The sequence below is a fragment of the Choristoneura fumiferana genome, chromosome 29, assembly GCF_025370935.1.
Source record: "Choristoneura fumiferana chromosome 29, NRCan_CFum_1, whole genome shotgun sequence".
In the NCBI taxonomy this organism is placed as follows: domain Eukaryota; kingdom Metazoa; phylum Arthropoda; class Insecta; order Lepidoptera; family Tortricidae; genus Choristoneura; species Choristoneura fumiferana.
Window position 1 is genome coordinate 3,043,859 of NC_133500.1, and position 25,071 is coordinate 3,068,929.

General features: G+C 39.8%; 2 protein-coding genes and 1 non-coding gene across 4 annotated transcripts; 1 reads left to right on the forward strand and 2 right to left on the reverse strand.

Moving 5' to 3' along the window:
- Positions 1–76: 76 nt before the first annotated feature.
- Positions 77–20,807, forward strand: LOC141444351 (uncharacterized). Of its 2 annotated transcripts, none has more exons than XM_074109888.1 (10): positions 77–422; positions 1,469–1,675; positions 2,072–2,245; positions 4,701–6,369; positions 11,430–11,576; positions 12,941–12,958; positions 13,915–14,021; positions 14,979–15,068; positions 16,321–16,552; positions 19,004–20,807. In XM_074109888.1, the coding sequence occupies exons 1-10, from the start codon at positions 390–392 to the stop codon at positions 19,495–19,497; spliced, it is 3,171 nt and encodes a 1,056-aa protein (XP_073965989.1). In that variant the 5' UTR covers positions 77–389; the 3' UTR covers positions 19,498–20,807. The 2 variants fall into 2 exon arrangements, with proteins under 2 accessions (XP_073965989.1, XP_073965990.1); XM_074109889.1 differs by having other exon boundaries at positions 77–309.
- Positions 17,175–17,247, reverse strand: TRNAR-UCG (transfer RNA arginine (anticodon UCG)). The gene has a single exon. It is a non-coding gene; the product is annotated as a tRNA-Arg (tRNA).
- Positions 20,799–25,071, reverse strand: LOC141444353 (uncharacterized). The gene is made up of 6 exons (XM_074109890.1): positions 24,845–25,071; positions 24,396–24,758; positions 24,121–24,210; positions 21,980–22,604; positions 20,974–21,195; positions 20,799–20,897 (listed from the first exon to the last, which is right to left on the reverse strand). Exons 1-6 carry the CDS (start codon positions 24,881–24,883, stop codon positions 20,866–20,868), a joined length of 1,371 nt encoding a protein of 456 aa, XP_073965991.1. The 5' UTR covers positions 24,884–25,071; the 3' UTR covers positions 20,799–20,865.

The following is a 25,071-nucleotide window of genomic DNA, read 5'->3' on the forward strand; positions in this document are numbered from 1 at the left end:
CTTCGAGTTGCGAGTTTCGTAGTAGCCCTGCAGCTACTACGAAGCTCGAAAATCGAAGTTTGTATCCCTTTGACACTCTTTCCCGGTCCGGATAATAACGGGATGGAAATACCGACTCTGTTTTTCGTGTAGACGCCCATAGAAGCTTCTGTCAGTTTCTATGGGTGTGTAAACAAAAAACAGGGCCGGTATTTCCATGTCGCTGTTATCCGGGCCGGAAAAGAGTGTCACCCACGGATTGGACCGGACCGGACAGGACCACAGCACCACAGAGTACATTTTTATATGTCAGATGTGGTCGCTGTTTGTGTCAGTGAATTGATGAATTTCAATTTTATTTTACAAATAACACGTAATATTGGGTTGAATCGTGGCGGATCCTAACTGAAATGTTACTAACTATCCATAACTTGCCATCTAGCGTAAGTACAAAGTGCACTCATTATGACCAGACCAGATGCAAACTGTATCATTTAAATATTTGTAAGCAAAGTAAATACAAAATAAAAAAACATGAGGCAATATATACGAATTACTTAATCTAGTCCCGAACTAAGCAGAGCTTGTACATTCACCTACATTATTCCATAATATCTGCCACAGCGGAGCTTGCTTAAATATCTGATACTACTCTATTTCTAGGGCCGGCCGTAGAAATAACATCGTGTCAAATATAAACGCACGCTTTGTTGACTGTACCAGGCGACGGATAACGTAGACTGGCCGTATTGCCTAACGCCCGGGCACTCGTAATCACATTCACCATCTCTTTCTACCCTCATCCTCATATGTACTGTGTGACAGAAAGAAGTGGTGAAACCGATCATTATTCCAAGTGTGTTGGACAATATGGCCTCTGTACAAGCAATTGGGATTTGAACCTGGGACCTCTAACTTCAAAATGTAAATCATTTTACTAACAAACTGGATCCTGGTCTGCAATAAAGCATTTTTAATGAACTAAAATAATTTCCTTGCTCACCCACGACCTTACGATAGCTAAGCTTATGCAAAATATGTGTGTTCATGCAGTTCCTCCACCTCCACACTGTAAGAAAACACACAAATCACACAAACTCAACTCTCGAAACGCGTCAGTGTAGTGTGGTGGTGGTGATAGATGGGTTTGTGTGATTTGTGTGTGTTCTTACAGTGTGGAGGTGGAGGAACTGCATGAACATGCATATTTTGCATAAGCTTAGCTATCGTAAGGTCGCGGGTGAGCAAGGAAATTATTTTAGTTCATTGATATGGACCTCCGCAAAGTAACGCCTGATTCAATAAAGCATTTTTAATTAAATTTAATTTTAATTTATTGTCATGCTATTAGCTAGCCGCCATCAAGTTGTCTACGTTGGTTGTGTAAGTTGTTATCTTTGTATTTTTACAGTATAGTTTAGTGGATCTGTAGGGTATCTATAGGTATCATTAATTATTTAAAATAAATATTTTATAACTTATATTCCAGACTCGCTATGTTGATGTGAAGTCAATGCTGCAAGAAAAATGCGGTCTCACAGAGTTGATACTTGACAATCTGATCTCAGAGGGCAATACGAAGCAGGTGACTGTTGGCTTAGCTGATGAAGGAGATGCTGCCATACTGGTGCGCAAGATTAATGGGGTGTATCTCAATGGACTGCAACTTTATGTTGAAGATAAGAGGAAGAAAAAGGTACACCTATGTCTTGCTAATGAACCATTGCTGATGCTTAACTGACCATTCATGTACTTTGTCTTGTTTTGAAGAAGTTAGTCTTAGCTCTATGGATTGCTCCTGTGAAATAGTTTGTATTTAATATCTCAAAAATATCAGAAAATTGTTGGGAAATGCATTCAAAATAATAGTTGTACTGCAATCTCTATATAGTGAACATTATAATTTTATAGTAATTTAGGTACAAAAAACATGAAATAAAATGATCCAGTTTCAGTTAGGAGTAGATAACTACCAAAAAACTATATTAAGGTGTAATGCAGAGGAAAAACATTCTACCTACTGAAAAATACTTTTTGATTATTTAAAAAAAAAAATTATACATAGCTTTACTTGAAAATGTGAATTTTGCAGGACTCTGATCAGCCGTACCGCTCCTCTGCCAGTCTTGTTCAGGATGCTAAATACCAGGAATCCATGGCCCTCCAAAAGCCAATGGGTAACATGTCTTCAAACATGAACCCTATGATGATGAACTATAACATGGCAGGCATGTACATGCCAATGCAGATGATGCCCATTGATCAGGTAACTCGAGATACACACACATATTTTATTTTATAAAAAAAAAATGGTAGTTGCATACCTGTATAAGTACCAACTTAGGTTGGTTTTATTTTGCAGTACTTCTATTACACTACTAGCCACCATTAATCCTCGTATTTTGATTGTCTGCAAGTATACCAATGAGTTACACCTTTGGCATGGAAGAACTAGCTAACTAATCTACATTTGATAAGAAGTAGAAATGGTGGTTCTCATTTCTCGGATCTCGGCACACAAAAACAAAACAAAAACTAAGATTTCTGATGGTTATTGGTAATACAAAAGAACTGTATTTTAATGTTATACACAATGAGTTAATCCCCAATTAATTTTGTATGCTTGGTATAACCCTTATTTGTAAGCAAAATAATAGCACTAAAATTTCATGGTACAGAGAATTAAATTGTGGCAATGGTTGGTCCAAGACCTTACAAGGAAAATCTGGATAAATAATCCAATCTTTGTCAGATTGGATTGTTATGCCCTTTAGACACAAAGAGGTTCCCTCAAAAAGCTTTGAGGAAAAAAGTGCAAATCACTGTGTCAATCTAAAAAAAAGGGAGTGAATATATTTAGATATGGAATAAAAAAACCGTACACATCTGGAGCTACTCTAGTTCCATTTAGGATTTTATTGTAAGTCTTATCATGGTTGATCACTAAGAGATTCCAGACTAAAAGTTTGGCTGCTTCCTAATGGTGTTATTGAGGTGTAGCTATCAGAATTTAGTTTAAAATTTTTTTGACAGTTCATACAATTACCATAAAGCTAGTTACTCGTATTTGCCTCACAAATACGGCTTTGGGATAAATACCTCCTGCTCAATAGGCCACCAGTGGCAGCAACTAAACCACCACAAGTTGCGAGCAGCTTTATTGGACCAGTTTCTGTTACAATTTTGTCAAGTAGAAAAAAAAAGAATGCTGAGCAACAACGGAGATACTCATCATACAGAGAGGAGAGACTGACTAACCAACCAAGGGTTCCTCCATTGCGCCCAAGGATACGACTTATCGCGAACAGCGCAAACATATTGCCAGCGTTCTTTTTAAGCTTCTTATCCTCATGTGTAGCCTCAGGCCGAGCAGGCTTCACTAGTGGTATATTGAAAATACTCAGAGGCAGTGAAGCCGAGCCATTCGTCACTGAAAGCACTGCTCAGACTGAGGTTTCTTTGAGCCCGCCCAAACCAAAACATTTTGGCTTGGCCTAATTGTGTGTCTCAAGTTAATGCAGCGTCTCCACTTCCACGGGATTGAGGTAACTAGCTCGGCCTGAAGCTCCTCAAGTAGATACTTGGTTTTACGTGACAAGTACTGTAGCATCGATGCACGCGGTGTTCGATGCGTCGGACGAAATATAGCGTGTTTACCACGAGCTGCTAGACTTTTCAAATTGCCACATTCCACTAGGAAGGACTAGGAGAGTAGCTGCCAAAGAAAATTTTTCGTACTGGAATCTGTTTAGTGGGATACCTAGTGAAAGTATTGAGGAAATCGTAAATTAAAAGATTAATAATAACAGTTGACTTGAGTAGACAACGGATTAATAAGGCCCGTTATAAGTAGAAGAAGCCAACGGAGGGTGTAATGGTTGCTGTTACAAGAGCTGTTTGAATGTTGACCGAAAAACTGGAAGCTGAATAGTTTTGCCACTTAATCTTTTTACTATTTTAATTTACGGTAGTCACAACGTACTACCGACATCCGCGCAAACGCTCCCCTCCCATCCCCTATTTTCGGCGATAAAACCAGCTAATTCGTCAGTTGGACGTCAGTTGGACCATAAAAGGACTCGCAGTGCCGGATAGTTTTTTTTTATATATTAATTAAACACTATAACAACAATAGCCTAACGTAACATCCCTGCATAATGTCCCTGAAACTGTAACATTTTCGACACAATAATTTTGTTGATAAATTGTCTTCTGTGGTTAATTTTTTTGTTGTTTAGAATTCTTTACAACAATGCGGTTGTAATCCATTAATATCTAGTGAGAATGATCGTTATCTTAGGTTATCGACTCACACGAAAAATATTTTATCGCCAGACCACTGAGATGCTTAAAAATGGTTTTAGCTCTTATACCCAAGTAGGTATGGTATACACTACTACATACAGTGCTAGCTTGAATTAACTACTACCAATTTGGGATTTGGGACTATCAATTTGTTCAGCAATTTGCGGTGCCCTTGCAGGGTTTATGTTGGCGCATGTATGTATTAATAGAATTAAGACCTTTTACAAGCATCGTCGTCGTCGCAGTGTGAAAAATGCGAGCAAATGAGATTTCCAAATAAAGAGCAACAGTCATGAGCCAAGTAAAATGTTTTCCATTACACTCTCTACTATTGCGAAAACGGTTCACTTCGTATTCACTTCACTAAGTGGGTGGTTTGCTCACTTACTATTGCTTCTAACGAATTTTGTCCACAGAATATGTCTTACATGGGCTACAGCGGTTTTATGGCAATGCCCTCCGCGGAACCCCGGCCTCCAGCCCCGGGTAACGAGCGAGGGTTCGGCGACTACCAGGGGGAGTATGGAGGCCACGGGGGGCGGCAGCACGAGCCGGCCCGTGACGTGCCACGGTCATACGAGATGTCCCGTGACGTACCACGGCCATTCGAGATGTCCCGTGACGTACCACGGCCATTCGAGATGTCCCGTGACGTACCACGGCAATTCGAGATGCCCCGTGACGTAACACGACCTCACGTGCCGGCCCGCGACACGCAAAGGCCGCGAGACCGGAAGCGTCGCGCATCGCCCGAGAGGCCCACTGAGGTTTTCAATAGACCTTCCCAGTGGAACGACTCAGGAGACCTTCCGGCGCGGAGAGAGCCCACGCCGCCACGACACCCGTGGCCGGCTCATGAACCGCCGGCTGAGCGACCCCGAAACTTCGACGAGTTCCAACCGCAGCAGGAGTATCGCCACACCGACCCCGAGTGGCAGCCTCGGGATTCACGCTGGGACCAGGACCGCCGGCCCCCGCGCGCGCAGCCCGACCCCGAGCCCGAGCCTCGCTGGCAGCCGGAGGCCGAGCCGCACTGGGAGCCCGAACCCGAGCGGCCTTGGAAGCCTGAATCCGAACGCATGTGGAACGAACCCACCCGCGCCATGGAAAATGATAATCAACAGTTCGACAACTGGAAGGGAGACTATCCCTCTGGAACGGAGGATAACTATCCCCGTCCGGGACGGTTTGAGCCGAACGACCGTCACTTCGATGAGGGTTATGCGCCGGCCCAGCACGAGCCGGAGTTCCGCGACCACCCACGGAGGCACCGCGACCGCAGACCCCGGCACGGCGACGATTGGAACGCGGGAAACGATCATAGGGATCAAAACATACGGAACAACCCAAACCGCGACGAGCAAGCCTGGAACAGCCACGAGGAGCCCCACCGGCCCTCTCGCCCGAGCCGACCCGTCACCCGCGATCCGAAACCTTCGAACTTTAACCGTAAAGAGAGGCACGAGGACCAGCGACCGAACCCTCCGAAGAGACCTTTCCCGGTCCCCCAGCGGGGCCCTGCGGACTGGAAAAAAATCGCCAACGACTATCCGCCTTCCAAAAAACAAATCGCCAATGATTACCTGCCTTCCAAAAAACAAATCGCCAATGATTACCCGCCTTCTAAAAAACCGAAGGTAAACTATGAGAAACGCCCTGTCGAACCCAAACGTAACTATCAAGCACCCAAGCCGCTAGAAGTCCACCCGAAACCAACCCTCAAGCCCAAAGAACGCCAACCACTCACCCAGAGTAGCATATCGGACTACAAGCCCAATAGCATGACTCGCATCATTAACAAGGACCAAACGAGTCGAGGGCAAGCCACAGCCTTCCTCTACAAATCTATTTTGTCTAAGATCACTCAGACGAAATTAAAAAAAATACATCCTGACATTGTGAAGGAGTTGAGAGCGTGTATCAGGTCCCGTATCGACGTGATGCTGGGTGAAGAGTTGACCGACCGGGACGAATACATTGTACAGAGGTATAGGAACAAATTTCCTGTTAAAGGCGATAGGGAGTTGTACCAGTACATGGAGGAGAAAGTTCTGAAAGCCCAGAAAGAGATGGAAACAGCGAAAGGTTAGTTTGTTACTTTTAATATTATAATTCGAAAGAATTTCTTTGGTATAAATTGAAAGCCGCTCCATCTTGATAGGATTGAGAGCACTAATTTAGAAGTAGAGATGTGTAGAATCGACCTATCACATTAATTGCAATCCACATCGCAATGTTGTCGCCTTCAACACGTCTCTGCTCCGCTCACTCTAAAGCATACCCTTACTTATCAACAACGCTTGTCTTTAGGCAAAGCCTTGATTAGTATGGACTGGCCTTACGACTTTGAAAAGCGCCAATGATCTTGAGCATTGGCTACTTTGCTCTGCAGCCTACGGTCAAACAATGCACTACTTGAAATTTAAGTGAGTTAACAACTAGCGACATCTATTGACAATTGTGGACATTCCTTGGCTATTGTCGATAGAAGCAAAAAGCTTATAAGCGCATTGACAGGCAAAAATATTTTATTGTTGTGCAATGAGGGTTTTTCAACAGGCGAAATATCGCTAGATGGCGCTATCGTGACGTATCGTATCGTGAGCCGTGGTGGCCGTGTGGTTTGACCTATGGCCTCTCAAGCAGAGGATCGTGGGTTCAAACCCCGGCTCGCACCTCTGAGTTTTTCGAAATTCATGTGCGGAATTGCTGCTTTTTACGAGCTTTACGGTGAAGGAAAACATCGTGAGGAAACCTGCACAACAAACCTGCGAAGCAATTCAACGGTGTGTGTGAAGTTCCCAAGCCGCACTGGGCCCGCGTGGGAACTACTGCCCAAGCCCTCTCATTCCGAGAGGAGACGGGTGCCCTGCAGTGGCACGTATATAGGCTGGGATGATGATGATGATGGCGCTATCGTGAGGTCCGTGTGAGTGTGCGCTTGTGATTGGATAAATATCTAAATGAGCCAATTACAAGCAAGACTGCAACGTCAAAAGTATCTCACGACACTAACGCCATCTAACGATATTTCGCCTGTCGAAAAACCCTCATTGTTTTTTTCTACTTTATAATGAAATGGATTTTTTCAAGGTATTCTACAAATGTTGAAATTGATAGCTATCATATCATATTCGTCACCCCCATGCTAAACTTAATGTTCAACACCTTGGGTTCAAAATCATTTTTTTCCTAAATAGCAGATTTGCGACTTAGCATGGGGGTATTTAATTACTTTCATTAAATTTATAATACGCGTGCTAGGCGCCACCATGACGTCAATGACGTTTTTTCATTTTTTAAGTTGGCGCTGCGTGTGGGCATTAATAAGACCTTAACACTGACACATATATCTGAATCTTGTGCCAACAGTTCAATTCAGTTTCGTTCCGATATATGACAATCGCAAAAATATCCAAATTAAGTAGTTAGTCGTCCGGACGACTAAGTGGTTAGAGAACCTGACTACGAAACTTGAGGTCCCGGGTTCGATATTTGTATGAATAATACGGATGTTTGTTCTCGGGTCTTGGATGTTTAATATGTATTTAAGTACGTATTTATCTATATAAGTATGTTTATCCTTTGCCTAGTATCCATAGTGCTAGCTTTGCTTAGTTTGGGACTAGGTCAATTTTGGTGTCAAGTGTCCCGTGATATTTATTTATTTATACTGAACATCTGGGCGGTCGAACTTCGCTCGGGCTAAAGGCGGAAACATACTACTAACACGACGCCACCCCACGTCGTTCGACGCATGTTTATGTCTGCAACTGACCATAATAAATTTAAGGGACTGATACATTTACTATGTCTGTTATACACAGAATTGCTCGCTTAAAAATATTTAGATCGCTAATTACTAGTACCTACTTATAGGCATTGAATTGAAACTATTTTATAATAAAAAGTAATTTATCCTCCCGGGTCCCCCGGTCCTCACTTGAGGACATAAAAAAAAAATTGAATGTTACGATTGATTGATGTTTGGTTCAAATTGTGAAAACAGAAAATTTACGTCAGGTCTCAGGAGGATAATGTATGAACATAGCCAGCTGTAACTTATTTTATACCTTACCTTTATAATAAATTTATAAATATTATCCCTTGGTATTTTATTGTTTCTTTTAGTTTTCCCATTCACCCAACTTTAGAGCCCCTTTGATATCTTTAGCTTCATTTTTTTTCATTGCTTGTTATGACAGTCGTAATATACCTATATCTCATAAATTGCAAGTGTGTACCTATAAACTTACCTGGTTTAATAGATACAGTCAACTGTGACAGACGAACGGACAGACGGCGGAGCATAGCATTAGTAAGAAAGACCCGTTGGCGCCTTGTACAGAATTTTAAGTATAGCTTTCCTCAACAATCTTGATATCTTGATTCAAGACCATAGAAGTGAGCCGTGTCTGTACATACACCGTGGTATTTTTGATATCCGTTAACTTTAAGGGGACAATCTACAGGTCAAATGAAGTTAATTTCTCCAAGACACTATAGCGGCCTAACTCTTACTGTTCAAAAGGTAATCAAGACTTAAGATAATTAATTATTAGCAGTAAAACACCAGTCGTCGTTTATTCAGTCTTCGTACACTATAACAACTCAACAGCCACTCGACTGAAAAGTTAAATACCTATTGAAATTTAAGCCTTATTTTCTACAGTATAATTTTCAAAATGTATGTAAAGGTATGTACGACGCGTGGTCTACGCGTCGTGCACTTTCATCATCTGCCAAAAGATGTCCATTTCTGAACAAAGGCCTCACCCTTAGGACGCCATAACGACTCGCCACTCGCATCCACAGGTTGCCCGCAACTGTCACGATTACGTCAGTCCACCTAGTGGGACGCCTGTCAACGCTACACTTCGTACACTTTAGGTCAACTCGAACCAATTTGCCACGCGTTGCCCATTCGTATGCGCTTGCAACTGGCGGGCAATCCACCATGTTCAACCAAGAACTATCTTATTAGAAGACGAGCTGACCTATTCATCTGACATCACGATGTCCGCTGGTAGATCACCTAGTTGACTACTCAACCGTAAGTTGTTGAGTTGGTGCCGCAATGGTGTAGTGTTGATTAGTGTGCGAAGACCTTAATTGTGTCCTAAAGAAGCTTGTATTTAAGAAGAACATTATAGAAGAAAGATGCAGGTGGTAGGACCTTGTGCGAGGTCCGCCCGGATTGCTACCACCATCTTGCTCGCTAATCCTGCCGTGAAGCAACAGTGCTTGCACTGTTGTGTTTCGGCGTGGAGAGTAAGACAGCCGGTTAAATTACTGGCACTTGAGGTATCCCATCTTAGGCCTCTGGATTGGCAACGCATCTGCAATACCCTTGGTGTTGCAGATGTTTATGGGCGGTGATTATCTCTTACCATAAGGAGACCCACTTGCTCGTTTGCCATCAAGTCGAAAAAAAAATTACGAAGGGAGAGGCGACAGGGAATGCTGTCAGTGGCTTAGGCTGTGTTTCGACCAGAGATGAGCAAGGAATGTGTTTTTCATGAACCAATAGAAACGCTTCATTTGCCTATCCTCGCACAGCACAGCTCCGGTGGAAACAGCTGAGCGGAGCGTTAAATAAAATAAGTTTAGGATAGATAAATCGCCGAAAATCAAGGCATCAATCCCGCAAAAACTTTAAAGTTCAGAGGAGAGATCAATTGATCTCATATTGCTTTTCCATGCACAAAGATAGTGACATGGCCAACTTAGTGGAATCTGGAGACTCGATATGGATAAGTAAAATATAGTATTCTATGCATTCACAAAACTAGAGTAAGTACAATCGGGGCACCTTGTTATGTAGCGACATGACCGTATTGTGTCAATCGCGTGTTAAATGCATGTTCAGATATTTCTGACTGAATATATTATTTGACGAGTCTAGTCTTATGGTTAGAGACCCTACCTATAAAGCTTCAGGTCCCGGGTTGCATCCTTGGTCAAAGACCAGGGCTGATATTACAATAAAAAGTTACGTATTACGTATGAAAAACACGTATATCTCGAGTTTTGACTATTCAATATGTATTTTTAAGTATGTATCTATCTATTTAAGTATGTTTATACCTTGCCTAGCACCCATAACACAAGTTTTGCTTACTTTGGGACTAGGTCTAACAGCTCAAAAGAGCCCCGAAAATTCTAAGCTCTGCTTATAACCAAAGCGACAACTTTGAAAATCTAGCAAACACCGTTTGTTAAAAATTAACCTTTTTCCAGGCATAGTGCATATAGCAACCACATAAATGTACACAAATATTCGACCTTACTAAATATACAATATGGTACAAAATCATTTGAATTCATTAACAATATTATTCGTTTTTAGGGTTCCGTAGCCAAAATGGCAAAAACGGAACCCTTAAAGTTTCGCCATGTCTGTCTGTCTGTCTGTCCGTCCGCGACTTTGCTCAGGGACTATCAATGCTAGAAAACTGTAATTTTGCACGAATATATATGTAAACTATGCCGACAATATGTTACAATAAAAAATAAAAAATATTTTTTTTTAGAGTACCTCCCATAGACGTAAAGTGGGGGTGATTCTTTTTTCTCATCCAATATTGTAGTGTGGTGTATCGTTGGATAGGTCTTTTAAAACCATTGATTGAAATTTAAAGTGCGAATTTTCATTAAAATCGAGCGCGATTCCAAAATCTAAACCAGTGGGTGGAAAAATTTGAAAAATTCAGGATGGTAGTAAGTATATCAAACTTACAAGGAAAACTATAACGGTTAACTTTTCTTGAGAATTATTAGTAGTTTAAGAGTAAATAGCAGCCTAAGGTATAAAATATACCTAAACTTGGAATATTCTGTACAAAATACGAAATCCTTAGAAAAATATTACTTAACTTTTTCGTAATGGCTACGGAACCCTAATTTGGGCGTGTCCGACACGCTCTTGGTCTGTTTTTAAATTACTCCCTCACAAGTAAACAACATATAACTATGATTTATTTAGTGGTAGCACATCTAAATTCGCGGGTCTTGGAAAAGGGTTAACCAATTGCCAAAAAGTTGCCAATTGTTAAAAATAAAGTACCAGCAGTCCAACAAGTACATTACATTCCAGTAAGTACATTCCAGGCTTTGAAAACAACTAACGTTCTTAGTTATTTCAGGGGAAAATAAAGTGGTTGTAAAAACTGAAAAGTCTGATAAAGTGGAGTTAAAAACTGAAGATGGAAATAAAAATTCTAAGGAGCCGGAAGTGGACAAGCAGAAAGCGGCTAAGGAGAAACCAAAACTAGACAGGCGTGATATGACAGGTTTGCATTTTGTTTTATTCGTTGTTGTGTATTTGAACCGCGGAATATGCAGAAAAGCTAGTACCTATTGATACAAGCTTTTCTGCTCTCCTAAGCCAAAAGGCGCTAAAAAAACAGTTATTTATACCATGTCATGCAGAATGTCTTACGCTACACAATAGTATTATTAACTCAAGTGTTTTTCTTGAGGTAGCGGCTTAGGAGGGCTGTTTTTTGCTGACTGTACTTTAATATTCATCCAAATTACTGTCACTTGAGGTATCCCATCTTAGGCCTCTAGGTTGGCAACGCATCTGCAATCACCCTGGTGTTGCAGGTGTCTGTGGGCGGTGGTGATCTCTTACCATCAGGAGACCCACTTGCTCGTTTGCCATCCAGTCGAATAAAAAAAAGTATGTATATGTATACACACGGAAGAATAAAAACAAGTGGAAGTGCTATGTAGGTGCAGCGTTGCGTGCCACAAGTAAGCGGGGCGGTACGCTTACTCGATGACGTAGGTAATCCTCCATTAGTATGTTTTTTTGCCTGCTATCATTTTTACATTCCAGAATTGAGCAATACGGCATAATTACTGTAAAACAAGGAATGTCGCGACACTACTAAACGTGATCATACTTTACGCAATGTTGAACACGACTGACATCCAGTAAACGTACCTCCGCTTACTTGTGGCACGCACGCTGCACCTACATAGCACTTCCACTTGTTTTTATTCTTCCTTGTGTATACCAAATATCAAGTAAATCCGACCACTGCAAGTGGGTCAAAATTAACTTGTTAGATTTGACCCAACAAACAAGGTAAGTTAAATAAAATTATAGAAATAAGTTTTTGTTAAAAAAAACATAAGTACAACTTTTTTTTCTGACTACATTACGTTGACTCTACTTGCATTGTCATCCAAGCTACATTTGTGTACCTAATTTCAAGTCGATGCCATTTAAAAGTTCCGTCTTGCGGATACGATGCATATTAGAGTGATAAAGTTCTACATTTGGTCCGATCCGATAGTGCTTAAAACTGCCGTCGGACCTTATCCGATTACTAGAACATAATATGCTCTATTTTGCAGAACCCTTACTACAATATTATAAAACCGCGATGGACTAGGAACAGAACTGACACATATTCCATTATACCTAATTATGTACCATCAGCCAAATACTTTTCAAGTTGACAGACACTCTATTGGCATTATTGTTTTGTGATATTCAAACGATTATCAACTTTAGGGTGGTAGACCACATATTTGGCAGTGTCAGATCTTTTAATCCTACTCACATCGCGGCCTTATAATACTTAGTGTGATACCTCTAGCGCAAGCCTAGAATGTATATTATAGACCATTTTTTTCTTTACAGATAAGCAGATCATCAGTGGTAAGTAAAAACATAACCCTCCGTCCGGCAGTTGGGTAAAAACACGCTGAGTGTGAGTAGACTCGCACGCGAAGGGTTCCGTCCCGACCCATTTTACAATTTAAAAGCCAAAGACCTGGCCAGACCACCAGAACTTCACTGCCAGATTAATATTGTCAGCGGACCAAATTATGACAAATTTTAAGTCAATCTGACCACAGGCAGGAAGTGGGTTAAAATTCATTAACAAGAGTACATACTGTCGAACAAACTGAATTATGTACCATCAGTCAAATAAGTGGTCTATCAATCAATTTATGTCGAACTTTCAAGTTGACAGACACGTCTATTGGCATTATTGTTCTGTGATATTCAAACGATTATCAACTTTAGGGTGGTAGACCACACATTTGGCTGATGCAACCAGGGTGCCTTTGTACTACTGTCATGTTAACATCCTATACTGTTTTCAAGGAAATCATAGTGAAATTGATTATTTAAAGGTTCCATGGTCCATGAATCAGTTTGTTTGACTGTTGGTAAAGGTAGAATATACATTGCAAGTTAAAGCTTTTAATAAATTAACTACCTACATTTCAACAAAAAGTTATTCTTGACAAAACTTTGACCCATTCCAATGGCCGACTAAGATTTTTTGGGGCCCGGGGCGATCTTTGACTTTGCTCCCTCCAGATTTGAATATTTACTGAATGGAAAATCAAATTTTAATTATTATTTTACCACGTGAACACCTCGTAAACATTTACAAGTGAAGCGACATCCGTCACGCAAAAACTTCTTTTTTTTTTCTATACTTGCCAATGTCAAACCGGCCCCCCCCCCTAGGCGTGGGCCCGGGGGCGGACCGCCCCTGCCGCCCCCTCCTTAGTCCGCCACTGCTCCATGCTATTCCCATGCTAGTGCTACATCACTGCTGAAATGTTCATGTGATAAAACTATGATAATTATAATCACAGAGGCAAAGCAACAGCGCAAAGTGGAGTTCTCAAAGGCAGATCATTACAAAATGGATCCAATAACAGACAAAATTGCAGAAGAGGAGCTGTCTAAAATAAGTGAAATAGTAAGTTTAAAAATGTGTTTTTTATGTTCGTTATTTTCACTATTTTAAAGCATTTTTTTTTATTGCTTGTTATTAATGTTATAATTCACTTCCCAATGTACAAACTAAAAGTTTGCTATCTTAAACTCATCATGCTGTCATCCTTTTCGTCTTTTATGTACAACCCGGTTATTTTTGTTTGCAAGGATAGCCAGTAGCCAGGTCACACTTCCCGTTAGGTCCCATTTAAATAAAAAAAAAACTTAGGTTGCATTTCCACCAGACATGTGCGAGGAATGTGTGTTTCATGAACCAATAGAAACGCTTCATTTACTTACCTATCCCCGCTCCGCTGAGCTATTTCCACCAGAGCTGCGCTGAGGATAGGCAAATGAAGCGTTTTATGGGTTCATGACATGACAAACACATTCTTCGCAACGCATCCTCGCATATCTGGTGGAAACGCAGCCTGATTATCATCATCATCATCTCAGCCGTAGGACGTCCACTGTTGGACATAGGCCTCCCCCATAGACCTCCAGTCGCTTTGGTTGGCAGCGGCCTGCATCCACCGTGAACCCGCGGCTTTAATCAGATCTTCCGTCCATCTCGTTGGTGGACGTCCTACGCTGCGCTTGCCAATCCGCGGTCTCCACTCGAGAACTTTCCAGCCCCAACGGCCATATGCTCTCCGTGCTTTATGGCCTGCCCATTGCCACTTACAAGCTAATTGGCTTGGCTATGTCGGTGACCCTTGTTCTTCTACGTATCTCCTCATTTCTGATTCGATCCCGTAGATAAACTCCAAGCATAGCTCTCTGAGCAACTCTGAGCCTATTTATAAGGACAATAGTGAAGCACCACGTCTCGGATCCATATCTCATCACTGGCAACACACATTAGTTAAAGACTGATTACAAGTACTTAAAAATTGTTTTTTTTTGCTAAAGTTATTTGATTTCGTGATTATTTTTCCAGTTCGTCTCCGAGTGTGCGGATCATACCGACGAAATAGATAAAGCTATCTGCGAACGCATAACCAAGTACAGCTTGGACGAGTTTGTACAGGTATGTAACCAAAGCATTATGAGAACGAGACGAGTCATGCGTGAGTGAGAGTGAACATTGCCGTGGTCGATCGACAGATCCCCATTAATATAATAAATGCGATAGTTTGTAAGGCCGTTTGTTTGTTTGTTATAGGTAGTGTCACGACAGTTGAAGTCAATGATTAAGTAGGTAATTTACACACAAAACTACAAAAAAAAACTGATTCCACAAAAGGAGCGTCAAAATCTTGCTGTCATTACACGACATGTTGTAGCTGTGTGTGTGTAATCATTCACTTCAACTCTCGTGGCATTACCTATACCTCTTCACGTCTTAACCGTTAACCGATTTAGATGAAATTCAGTACACAGACAGTTTGAGTTGAGTCCCGGGGAAGGACATAGGATAGTTTTTATCCCGGAAAATTGCCGATTCGAAAGTTCCCGCGTGAAAGTGGCGTAGCTACCGAAGGGCTAGGCAGTGCCCCGGGACCCCCAAGATCAGGGGGCCCCTCAGACTCTGAGTTATAAACTATAAATGACAATCGGGAGTACGTCAAATTCGGAACACGCCGATACAAACGATTTCAAATACCTTGTTTAGTTGGGGCCCCTAGTTTATTTTTTTCCCCAGGGCCTTTGGTTACCTAGCTACGCCTCTGCCGCGGGACAGTGATCAACGAATGGTACACGTCCACCCGCTACGTGCAAACCGCGTCAGCTAGCGTAGTCCTTATACTTATAGTAGAAGGCAGCTGTAAGCTATAACTTACGGTTATTAGGCAGATTGATCTATGGATTGTGATAAATCGAGGTAATCAGATCAGAACATGAGTTGTAAACATTGTATGATAGGTTGGCTTGGCTACCACTACCACGCACGCCGTAGCCGCGTGAGCCGCGTTCGTTTGTTGTTTATTCCTTGTTTCGTTTTTTTCTGGTTATAGACAAAGCGGTAAAGGAGTATAACCTATGCCTGCATGGTAACTTCATTTGTTAAGTATAAATGTTTAGTGTTTTCTTCTTTCTTTAAACGGAATATTTTGTCGGTCTTCACTTTAGTAAAATTGGTTTTATTTTAATGTATGATAAACAGATGGTCCCAAAGGAGAACAGCGCCGTTCGCAAGACCGGCTATTTTTGCTGATTTGGGACCATTTCGTGACATACAACTTTCTTAATTTTTAATACCTTTTTGTTATGCTACGTTACTTTGTCACGAATAAATGATTTCTATTTCTATAATGGTCTAACGAATATCTGAATCCCAGACAGCCCGCCTGCACCTAGCAAAGCGCATCCTGAACATCCGCACCGGGCTGGCCGTCCGTATCTACGCGGCCGGCAAGCTGCCGCGGCGCGTCTTTGTCCAGGAATACCTGAAGCCCTACAGGATCGAGAGGCTCGTGCTGAAGAAAAACAAACAGGGGACCATGTACGTCGCCAACATCGGGAACTTTGAACAATATGATCATCTTTGTAATTTGCAGAACGATGTTATTGGTAAGTTTTTATTTATTGTTACTAGCTGAGCTAAGCCGGCAAACGTTCCGCCTTATAAATAAGTTTTCGGTAAAAAAAAAAAACATTTTTAATACAAGCTTTTTTTGCTGACTAATTTTTGTTGACTGTACTTGTATTGTCACCCAAACTACATTCGCATACCAAATTTCAAGTCGATGCCATTAACCGTTGAAGAGTTCCATCCTGTGGAGACGATCCTGGCCAGAATACCAGTATGTCACTACCACATTATTGTATTGTCACGCAATTTACATAAGTACACTAAATTTCAAGCCAATCCAACTACTGGAAGTTGGTCGAATATAACTTGCAAGATTTGATTACAGACAGACAGACACAACGGGACAGGTGAAACTAAATAAAAGCTTGTAAAAATGAAGATGGGGGTAGGAGGGTGAAAAATACTTCTTACATCTACGATTTGCTTTTTCAAGAGTCCATGAGCAAAGTCATGAAAAAAATAATTGAATATTTAAACGTCGCTTTACACAACATATACGTTTGTCCTTTTTTATATAATAAAATGTCAAGTTACTAAATAACGCCACTATAAAAGTAAATTATGAAAAAATAATTAATATTTTTATACAAAAATAAGTCCCGACCGTGACAGGACTCGAACCTGCAATCTTCGGATCCGAAGTCCGACGCCTTATCCATTAGGCCACACGGTCGCTTGAGTTAACGCGCGAAACTCACGACTGCTAGAGTACCTAAGAGCTTTTCAGGCTTCACGTTTAGTTTTGCGAGCCTTTAATTATAATTCTAGGTTAGGTCACAGTTAGGTATATAATTAATGAATCATCACGAAGTATACCATTCATTCATACAAGTCAGTACTATACTTACTGCACGGAAAGTTTTATAACACAATATATCCTTCCTTTGAGAATCTGATGTAGATCTGATGATCTGAGATGATGTGGAGTCTGATGGAGATGTGTATGTACTTATACGTCAGAGCTTTGGGCTTATAACTTCTAAATTGCATTTTACCTTTTTATCAATATTCTCAGATCTCAAAACTTCTTGGTCTAAAAATACCTAAATTGCAGAATGCCTAATTTTGTTTTCTTATAAACACCGGAATCTTAATATGGCTGAATTTCAAAATACCTTAGTCTCATAATACCTAAACTTCAAAATCACTTTCATAGCAAAACAACACATGCTTAAAACAACCAAAAGTTAAAATACATAAGTTTGTATGCTGAACAGGAACTATCCTTAAAATCAATAATCAACATCAAATTTCTCAAAATCCCCAGTGAAAAAAAATTAGGCATTTTGCCTTTTGGGTGTTTTCGGTTTGAGTTGTTTTAATATTTTGTCATTTCTGTCATTCGATAGAGAATATGACATATTAAATCAGTCATAATGAATTTCGTTCATTTTAATACAAGAGACAATTTGACATTTTAGGTATTATGAGTCCATGGCAATTTGAAAATTAAGGGTATTAGTGAATAAGGTATTATGAAATTTAGTGGTTTTAAGCCCAAAGCAACGAGATGGACGTGGACGTTTGACCTGGCTAAAGCCGCGGGTTCACGGGGGATGCAAGCCGCTTCCAACCGAGGCACCTGGAGGTCTTTTGGGAGGCTTATGTCCAACATTAGACGTCCTACGGTCAGCCGATATGATATGATGATAAATACAGTACCACTACTTATGCTACAGTAGCGTGGAGTGAATTTTCACTAGGCAAACTGGACAGTAAGAGCAGCAAGAGTTAGGCATACCTTCGGATGCAACACTTCTCTGTTGGTCTACACAATAATTCAAGGCTGTTTTGCAATAAAAACAAATCCTCAATTCCGAATACCACAACTGAAAATCTTAGTGCGGCCTTTAACCTTTAACAAGGACCCATTTATTGGAGCAAACTACCACAGAATCAAAAGCAGCTATCGAATACATACCTGGCAACGGATATTTTTAAAGCTAGTAGGTAGTATTTTCAATAATAACAATGGATATTGTAATTTGTTACTAAAACAATAAGGTTGAATTTCCAAATCAATGCACGTGGTCGCTAAATCGCCTCTACTTACCTTGTTAATGGTTAAAAAATCCAGAAAAATCTAAATCTTTTCGCGACACATAGCTGAGTGGCGGCCATTTTGGCTGGTAGGAATAGGCATGGATGTGTACATTTCAGATTTCAGTGTTTCTGTATGTGTATCTATTTTATCAGCCAATAAACCGTTCTTATTCTTAAATGTCTCCAATCTGGTGAAACTTATACTTACTGGTAATTTTAATAGGTGACCTACCCATTCCCACATCCAACTCCACATCAAACTTAAGGGAAAGGTAGGCCTGCCTTTGTGGAACTTACGAGATCATTGTATGTCTCATGTAGCAAATACTCGGAATTCAATCTCTAGACGCTATTGTGTCTACATCATGTTACTTTTTTTTTTCCAGATGGCACTCCTGTGTCGATCAGGAGCATGTACCTGGTGGGTCCTCCACCGAAACTCTCCAAAAATATGATCAAGGCGCGGCGCCAACAGCTCATAAACAGCCAAATTGCACCAAAAGACGGCTTCCTTGTGCCAGCAGATAGCGATGAGTTAAAAAATAATGAAACAGAGAAAAAAAAAGAAGAGTCGGCTTCTTCAGTTCAAGCTGAAACTGAAGATACCACGCTTGATATGAATGCAGAGAGCATGAAAGACTTTAAAGCGGATGATTTCGATGAAGCGGAATTTGCTACAGGGGATTTAGCTGATGATAATTTTGCGGAGGATCCTAATTTCGATAATTTTGCGGAGGATCCTCATGTTGATGATAATTTTGCGGAAGATCCTAAAGTTAATGATGATCCAGAGGGACTTAACATTGCTGACATCAAACAGGAGGATCCAGAAGGACTTAACATTGCTGACATCAAAGAGGAGGATTTAGAAGACTTTTAGTTGCTTGTATCAGTTACAGCTATGTCGACGAGAATTGCTAAGACAAACAGGATCTACCGTCATGTGATGTGATAAGGTAACCTTCGTCGAATCATTATATCTACTGTCTGGCAGACGCTTTAGTGATCTTCAACTATCGTGTATTTAAGTTTTAAGTAATTATATGTTTTTCTTATCGTGTCTAGCTGACAAATCTTAAGAAATAATGACGTTCAATACGGTATATTACATGACAACTTCTGAATTTGCCACAACCTATATATTATGCAAATGTACATATAAAAAAAGTTATTGATGTGATTTTACTCATTGGGTAACATACTTTCGATATCAGTTTAAACTTTTCTGATATCTGTTATATTTACGGAATAATCGCCTGGTTACGCTTACACCCTGTAGATACACCTACAACAGCCAATGATTAGCGAGAAAAAAAACGATTGAAATTTTGATTTAACCCATAATAAGGCCCCATTTATTGGAGCATACTACCACAGAATCAAAAGCAGCTATCGAATACCTACATACCTGGCAAAGAATATTTTTAAAGCTAGTCGTATTTTCAATAAATACAATGAAAATATATATTATTATATTGTCTTACTAGCATGTGACGTCACACGCTAGTACTTCCTCCTTTTTGTTCTTTCAAACCTTTATATAGAACTCTGTAATATGTAAAGGTAGCTTAATTCTTTTTTTCTGTTTGATAACATGCAATGTGAAGCTTTGATTTATAAAATAAATAAAAAATGGTCAAATGGGCATTTTCAGAAAAAAGTGTACCTGTACTTTTTTTAAACCCAACAAATTTTGGGTTATTTCTACTTAGAATCACGAGCACTATCGATTTAAGCAATAAAAAACTGTCCTACTGTCCCACTTTTAATTATCAGTTTTGACATGTTGTATAGGTAGGTTCATTCATGATGACGCGTGCCGTGCTTTTATAATATCTTCGATATAGACCGTCACAAAACTGACTAATAAATTTTGTACGGAAAATTAAAGATAATTAAGGTAAAACGGGTAAGTAATTTTTTTCTGAAAACCCCCAAACACCATATGTCATTGAGGTCCAATTAAATAAAATCAATGAAAGCGTGTTAATTAAGAATCGATTTATTTTCAATACAATTTAAAATGGGGAAATAATTTAATTGCCAATACTTTAATAATGTTCAGTTTTTGAAGTATTGTAATCCGCGGTTGTTTATGATGAGTAATGTTCCTGCACATTATGGCCCTGAGTGTGATGTTTCATGTTCATGAGGTGTTAAGTGTCACACAGTAATAAAATGTTTAAATTATTTAGTATTTTTATTTAACTTATAAACTAGATACATTGCAAATAACACTTCCTATTTATTATGATTGTACAGCAGAGTCCGCAGTTCCACCTGTAAAGAGAAGTCGATTTAAATTGTGGAAACAATTAAGCTAGCGGTCGTAACTGGCAGTCCCATCAACACATACCATCTTCAGTCTTCTGCGATTCGGCATTTTCTTCAGATTTCGATGGCTCATCTGCTGTATCACCATACTTAGCTTCTGTAGTCTCAGCAGTAGTGTCAGGTTCTTCCGCCGTAACTTTATTCGTTGCTTTTGGTAACTCTTCTGTGGTAGCTCTCACAAGTTTATCATTTGTTTTTGAGGAATCAGGGTTCACGTCGACACTGAAATCTGTCTGATCAGCATCTAAAATATGATGAATTATTAATGATATAACTTTAGTTACAATCACTGCAGTTTTCAAACTGTGACCTAATCCCCAAATAGAGGAGGCTCTGTTTAGCTGACCCAATTTCGAGCCATAATATATAACTTCACTTGCCTTTAAGTAAAATTAAGAGCAATAAAATGGGATTACTTGCAGTAGCTCCCTTCTTTTCATACTTATAAATCTCCTTTTTTGTGTTGCTAAAGGAACTAGCGAGTAATCATTTAATGTATTTGTTTGGAGTATAATGCATAATGTTATAGAATTGGATAGACAATATTTATTACCACTCTGTTATTGGTTAATCCAGCTATGTAGGTACTAAACATAATATGCCTAGAATATTTATTTAATATCACATATCAAAACTGATCAACCAATTACCACAGAAAATAGTTAAGAGCCAATTTGTGTATTAAAAAAATGGTATTAAAACTCAACAACAAAATACCACAAGAAACTTCTTTAAACAAAAGGATTGCAAGGACAGAACCAGTATGAACAAGAAAACATTTTCCAAAAGAAATGGTTTTCAGAAAAATATCATAATTCATGCTGTGCTTATCTTACAATGGCACCTATGTCAGTTTTGCTCACATATACATTTAGATCGGCATAACGGTCTTACGAAATTTCAAACCTTCAGTCACATGATCTATGCTGTTCTTAAATACAATACATTATTTATTTCCACAGTTGCCACTGCGTAAATTATTTATGTATGTTTTATAAAACAGCTGATCATGGCTGCATTTCAAGTACCTGTTTTATTCTCTTCATTGGTTTTATCCTGTGATTCAGCCTCGCTAACCTCCTGTTTATCTTCATTTTCCCCAACTTTATTATCATCCGATGGATTTTCAAGGCTTTTTTCGCCTTTGCCAACTTCCTTTTGACCAGATGGACTTTCGTCATCTGATCCCTTGGGTTCTTTTTTGACGCTGGCAAGTTTCTGTTCCAACTCGTCAGGTAGATAACTAGCTCTAATATTTGCTAAAATTTTCTTAACAAAAGCTTCATCTCCTGTCTTTGGATGTTTTTCTCGGTACAGCTTGGTTACTTCTGCCGCACGCATGTACCCTTTGCCATCAAGAGCAATAGCCAGGTTCTTCCGTAGCGCTGCTCTTATAAGCTTTATCAATATTTCTTTCTCTTCAGGAGTTGTGTCCTGTTCGATATACTCTTTCATTTCAGCTATAAGTTTCTTGCATGGCTGGAAGAATGTTGGCAAAGTGTTTGTGATCCTCGGCATGTTAGGCTTGGGGGGAGGGGGGGATTGTTTGCGAGACTTCTTCACCTCTGTATGCGCTGGTTCCATGCGCCTCTTGCGAGGTGGTTCCAAATCGTCAAAATCCATAAAATCACGTGTAGCACTTGGTCCATATTCCTGTGGAATTGAGTGCTACATCAAAATCTAATACCGCAAGCAATGCTTGAAAATTAAATGAATTTGGGGATCTCAGAAACGGGTAAAATGATTTTGATGGTGATGACTTTTTGGGGGCGAACAATTACTAACTTTGTCTTATCTCTGGAAAGTGCTTTCAAGTCTCAGCCCGAATGGAGCTCAGTACTACTTTTCCAAAAATTTTAAGTAAATATGGTGTTGATTTTCATTTTAAGCTAAAATACACTTGCTATTGTTTACCTAGCCCTTTTGAACCCAGCCGAGTATGAAAAGAGTTACCACAATAGATTTTATATACAATCCATGTCAAATTCAAATGTAAAAGTAACAAGTATAGACCTTATGGACAATCCAGTTCAAATTCAAATGTTATTAACCCGCACAATCAATTATCAGCTGGGATCAAAAGGGCTAGGCAGTTTGTACATAAATACACACATGAAAATATCTATAATCAACCAAGAAACTTCTTTACCACCCTAAGGCTCAATGTCAGTTGTACAGCTAAACATTAAAGAGCAGAGCTTTGCCTTGAAATTACAATAAAATTGTTTACAGCACTTTTTCCTCTCACACAGTGTGGGACGCAGCACCAGAATGTTACACAACATCGACACCTATGTATAGACTGCATGTTTCTTACAGCAAAACAGTGCACAAAATTTGTTCACAGCGCGGATTTGTGAACCTTTCACTATAGTTTGTTGACATCCGTGATAGGGGTTGCGTCAAAGAAATATTGATGATGGATGCGATGCATGTTTTGTTCCAAACAGCCAGTCTAGTGCCGTAAGGTACATAGATGTCAATGTTAGACAATGTGGGCACAAATCTCAATTACTTTTCTTTTGAACTGAAAAAAATCATTTACTAAGTACAGGATGGACCCTTATAAAGAAAGAAAGAAAGAAAATACATTTATTTAACGCCATAAAAAACAAACATAGGAACAAACATAGAACAAATAAAGACATACATGACGCTAAACAGGTCCCCACACACAATCAATTTCTCATCATCCATCCCAGCCTATTTACATCCCACTGCTAGGTACAGGCCTTGTTTCAGAATGTGAGAGCTTGGGCCGTAGTTTCCACGTGGGCCCAGTGCGGATTGGGAACTTCACACATACCATATAATTACTTTACATATGTGTGCAGGTTTCCTCACAATGTTTTGCTTCACCGTAAAGCTCATGGTAAATTTCGAATGTAATTTCGCATATGAATTTCGAAAAACTCAGAGGTGCAGGCCGGGGTTTGAACTCACAAACCTCTGTTTGAGAGGCGATAGGTCAAACCACTTGGCTGCCACGGCTTTTTTATCAATTTCTAGATCAGACATATTGAAATGTTGATATAACATTTCCAGGGAAATGATTGCATCTGGGTATGGGATTCAGTTTGTTTGACTGAACATTTAACACATTACAATAGATATATGTTTGCTCTATTTTGTTTATTTTGCAATAAGAGCTAATAATTAAAATTCAAACCCTGATCATGTCCAGCTTCTTCCGCTCAAGAAGCAATCTTCTTTCTTCTTCTATCACTTGCCTCTGCTTTCTGAGCAGTTCAATCTCCATCTAAAATAAAGGCAATGTTGAGTACAGTTGAGTTCTTGTACATATGAGCAAAAATATGTGAACACAACTATATTGTTAATAGTGTAGAAAGGGTGTTCAGATATTTTTGGTTGAAATTTTGGACAGAAGTAATTGTGTTTAACTCTGTATAGAATAAATAGTAAGTGCAGTTGTAATTAACATACGTCAAGTTTTGATGCCTCACTCTGGTACCCTGGACTGGGGGACCTCTGGAAGACCTGTCTTCGGTCTCTTCTTCTCTGACGGTGTACGTTGCTCCGTCTGTCCTCCTGATATTCCACCATTTCCGTTGGATCATCGTTAATGAGAGCCGATAACAAATATTCTTGCTTGGACGTAGGATGCGGAAAGGGATAATTATCTAAATAATTACACGCTTTCCGAGCGTCTGAATCGCTATCAAAGTCAATTATCATCTGTTTTTCGTCCGCGCCGTAGGTTTCAGAGAGCTCTCGTATCCAAAATTTCTTGATTTGTATCTTCTTAAACATTGCCTTGAAAGTGTACATGACTTTCCGGAATTGGGACTGTGAATAACAAGTAACAAGCATGTTTTAATGTGCAACGAAATAAATAACGCCTGAAGAAAAAATCGATTTTAGCAAGGGCTTACGTCGGCAGGTAAGCCAGTCACTACTATGTTCGCCGCCATATCGATAAAATTAAATACGATTTGTAGTATCTAATGGAACAATTATTCAGAGATAATATTCAATGATCACTCTGTTGCTTCAGTAAGCAAAATAGTACCCAAATACTGTTAAATTGTAAAGCGAAACAACAATATTGTAGAGCTGCGGTACAATTAATTGCACAAGTAATGTCAGTGTCACGGGTGAC

Coding starts and splice junctions, on each gene's coding strand:
- LOC141444351 (XM_074109888.1), top strand. CDS start 390: ATGTTACTAACTATCCATAACTTGCCATCTAGC. Junction 423..1,468: donor TCCATAACTTGCCATCTAGC/GTAAGTACAAAG, acceptor CTTATATTCCAG/ACTCGCTATGTTGATGTGAA. Junction 1,676..2,071: donor AAGATAAGAGGAAGAAAAAG/GTACACCTATGT, acceptor TGAATTTTGCAG/GACTCTGATCAGCCGTACCG.
- LOC141444353 (XM_074109890.1), bottom strand. CDS start 24,883: ATGGCGGCGAACATAGTAGTGACTGGCTTACCTGCCGAC. Junction 24,759..24,844: donor TGACTGGCTTACCTGCCGAC/GTAAGCCCTTGC, acceptor TGTTATTCACAG/TCCCAATTCCGGAAAGTCAT. Junction 21,196..21,979: donor CAATGAAGAGAATAAAACAG/GTACTTGAAATG, acceptor ATCATATTTTAG/ATGCTGATCAGACAGATTTC.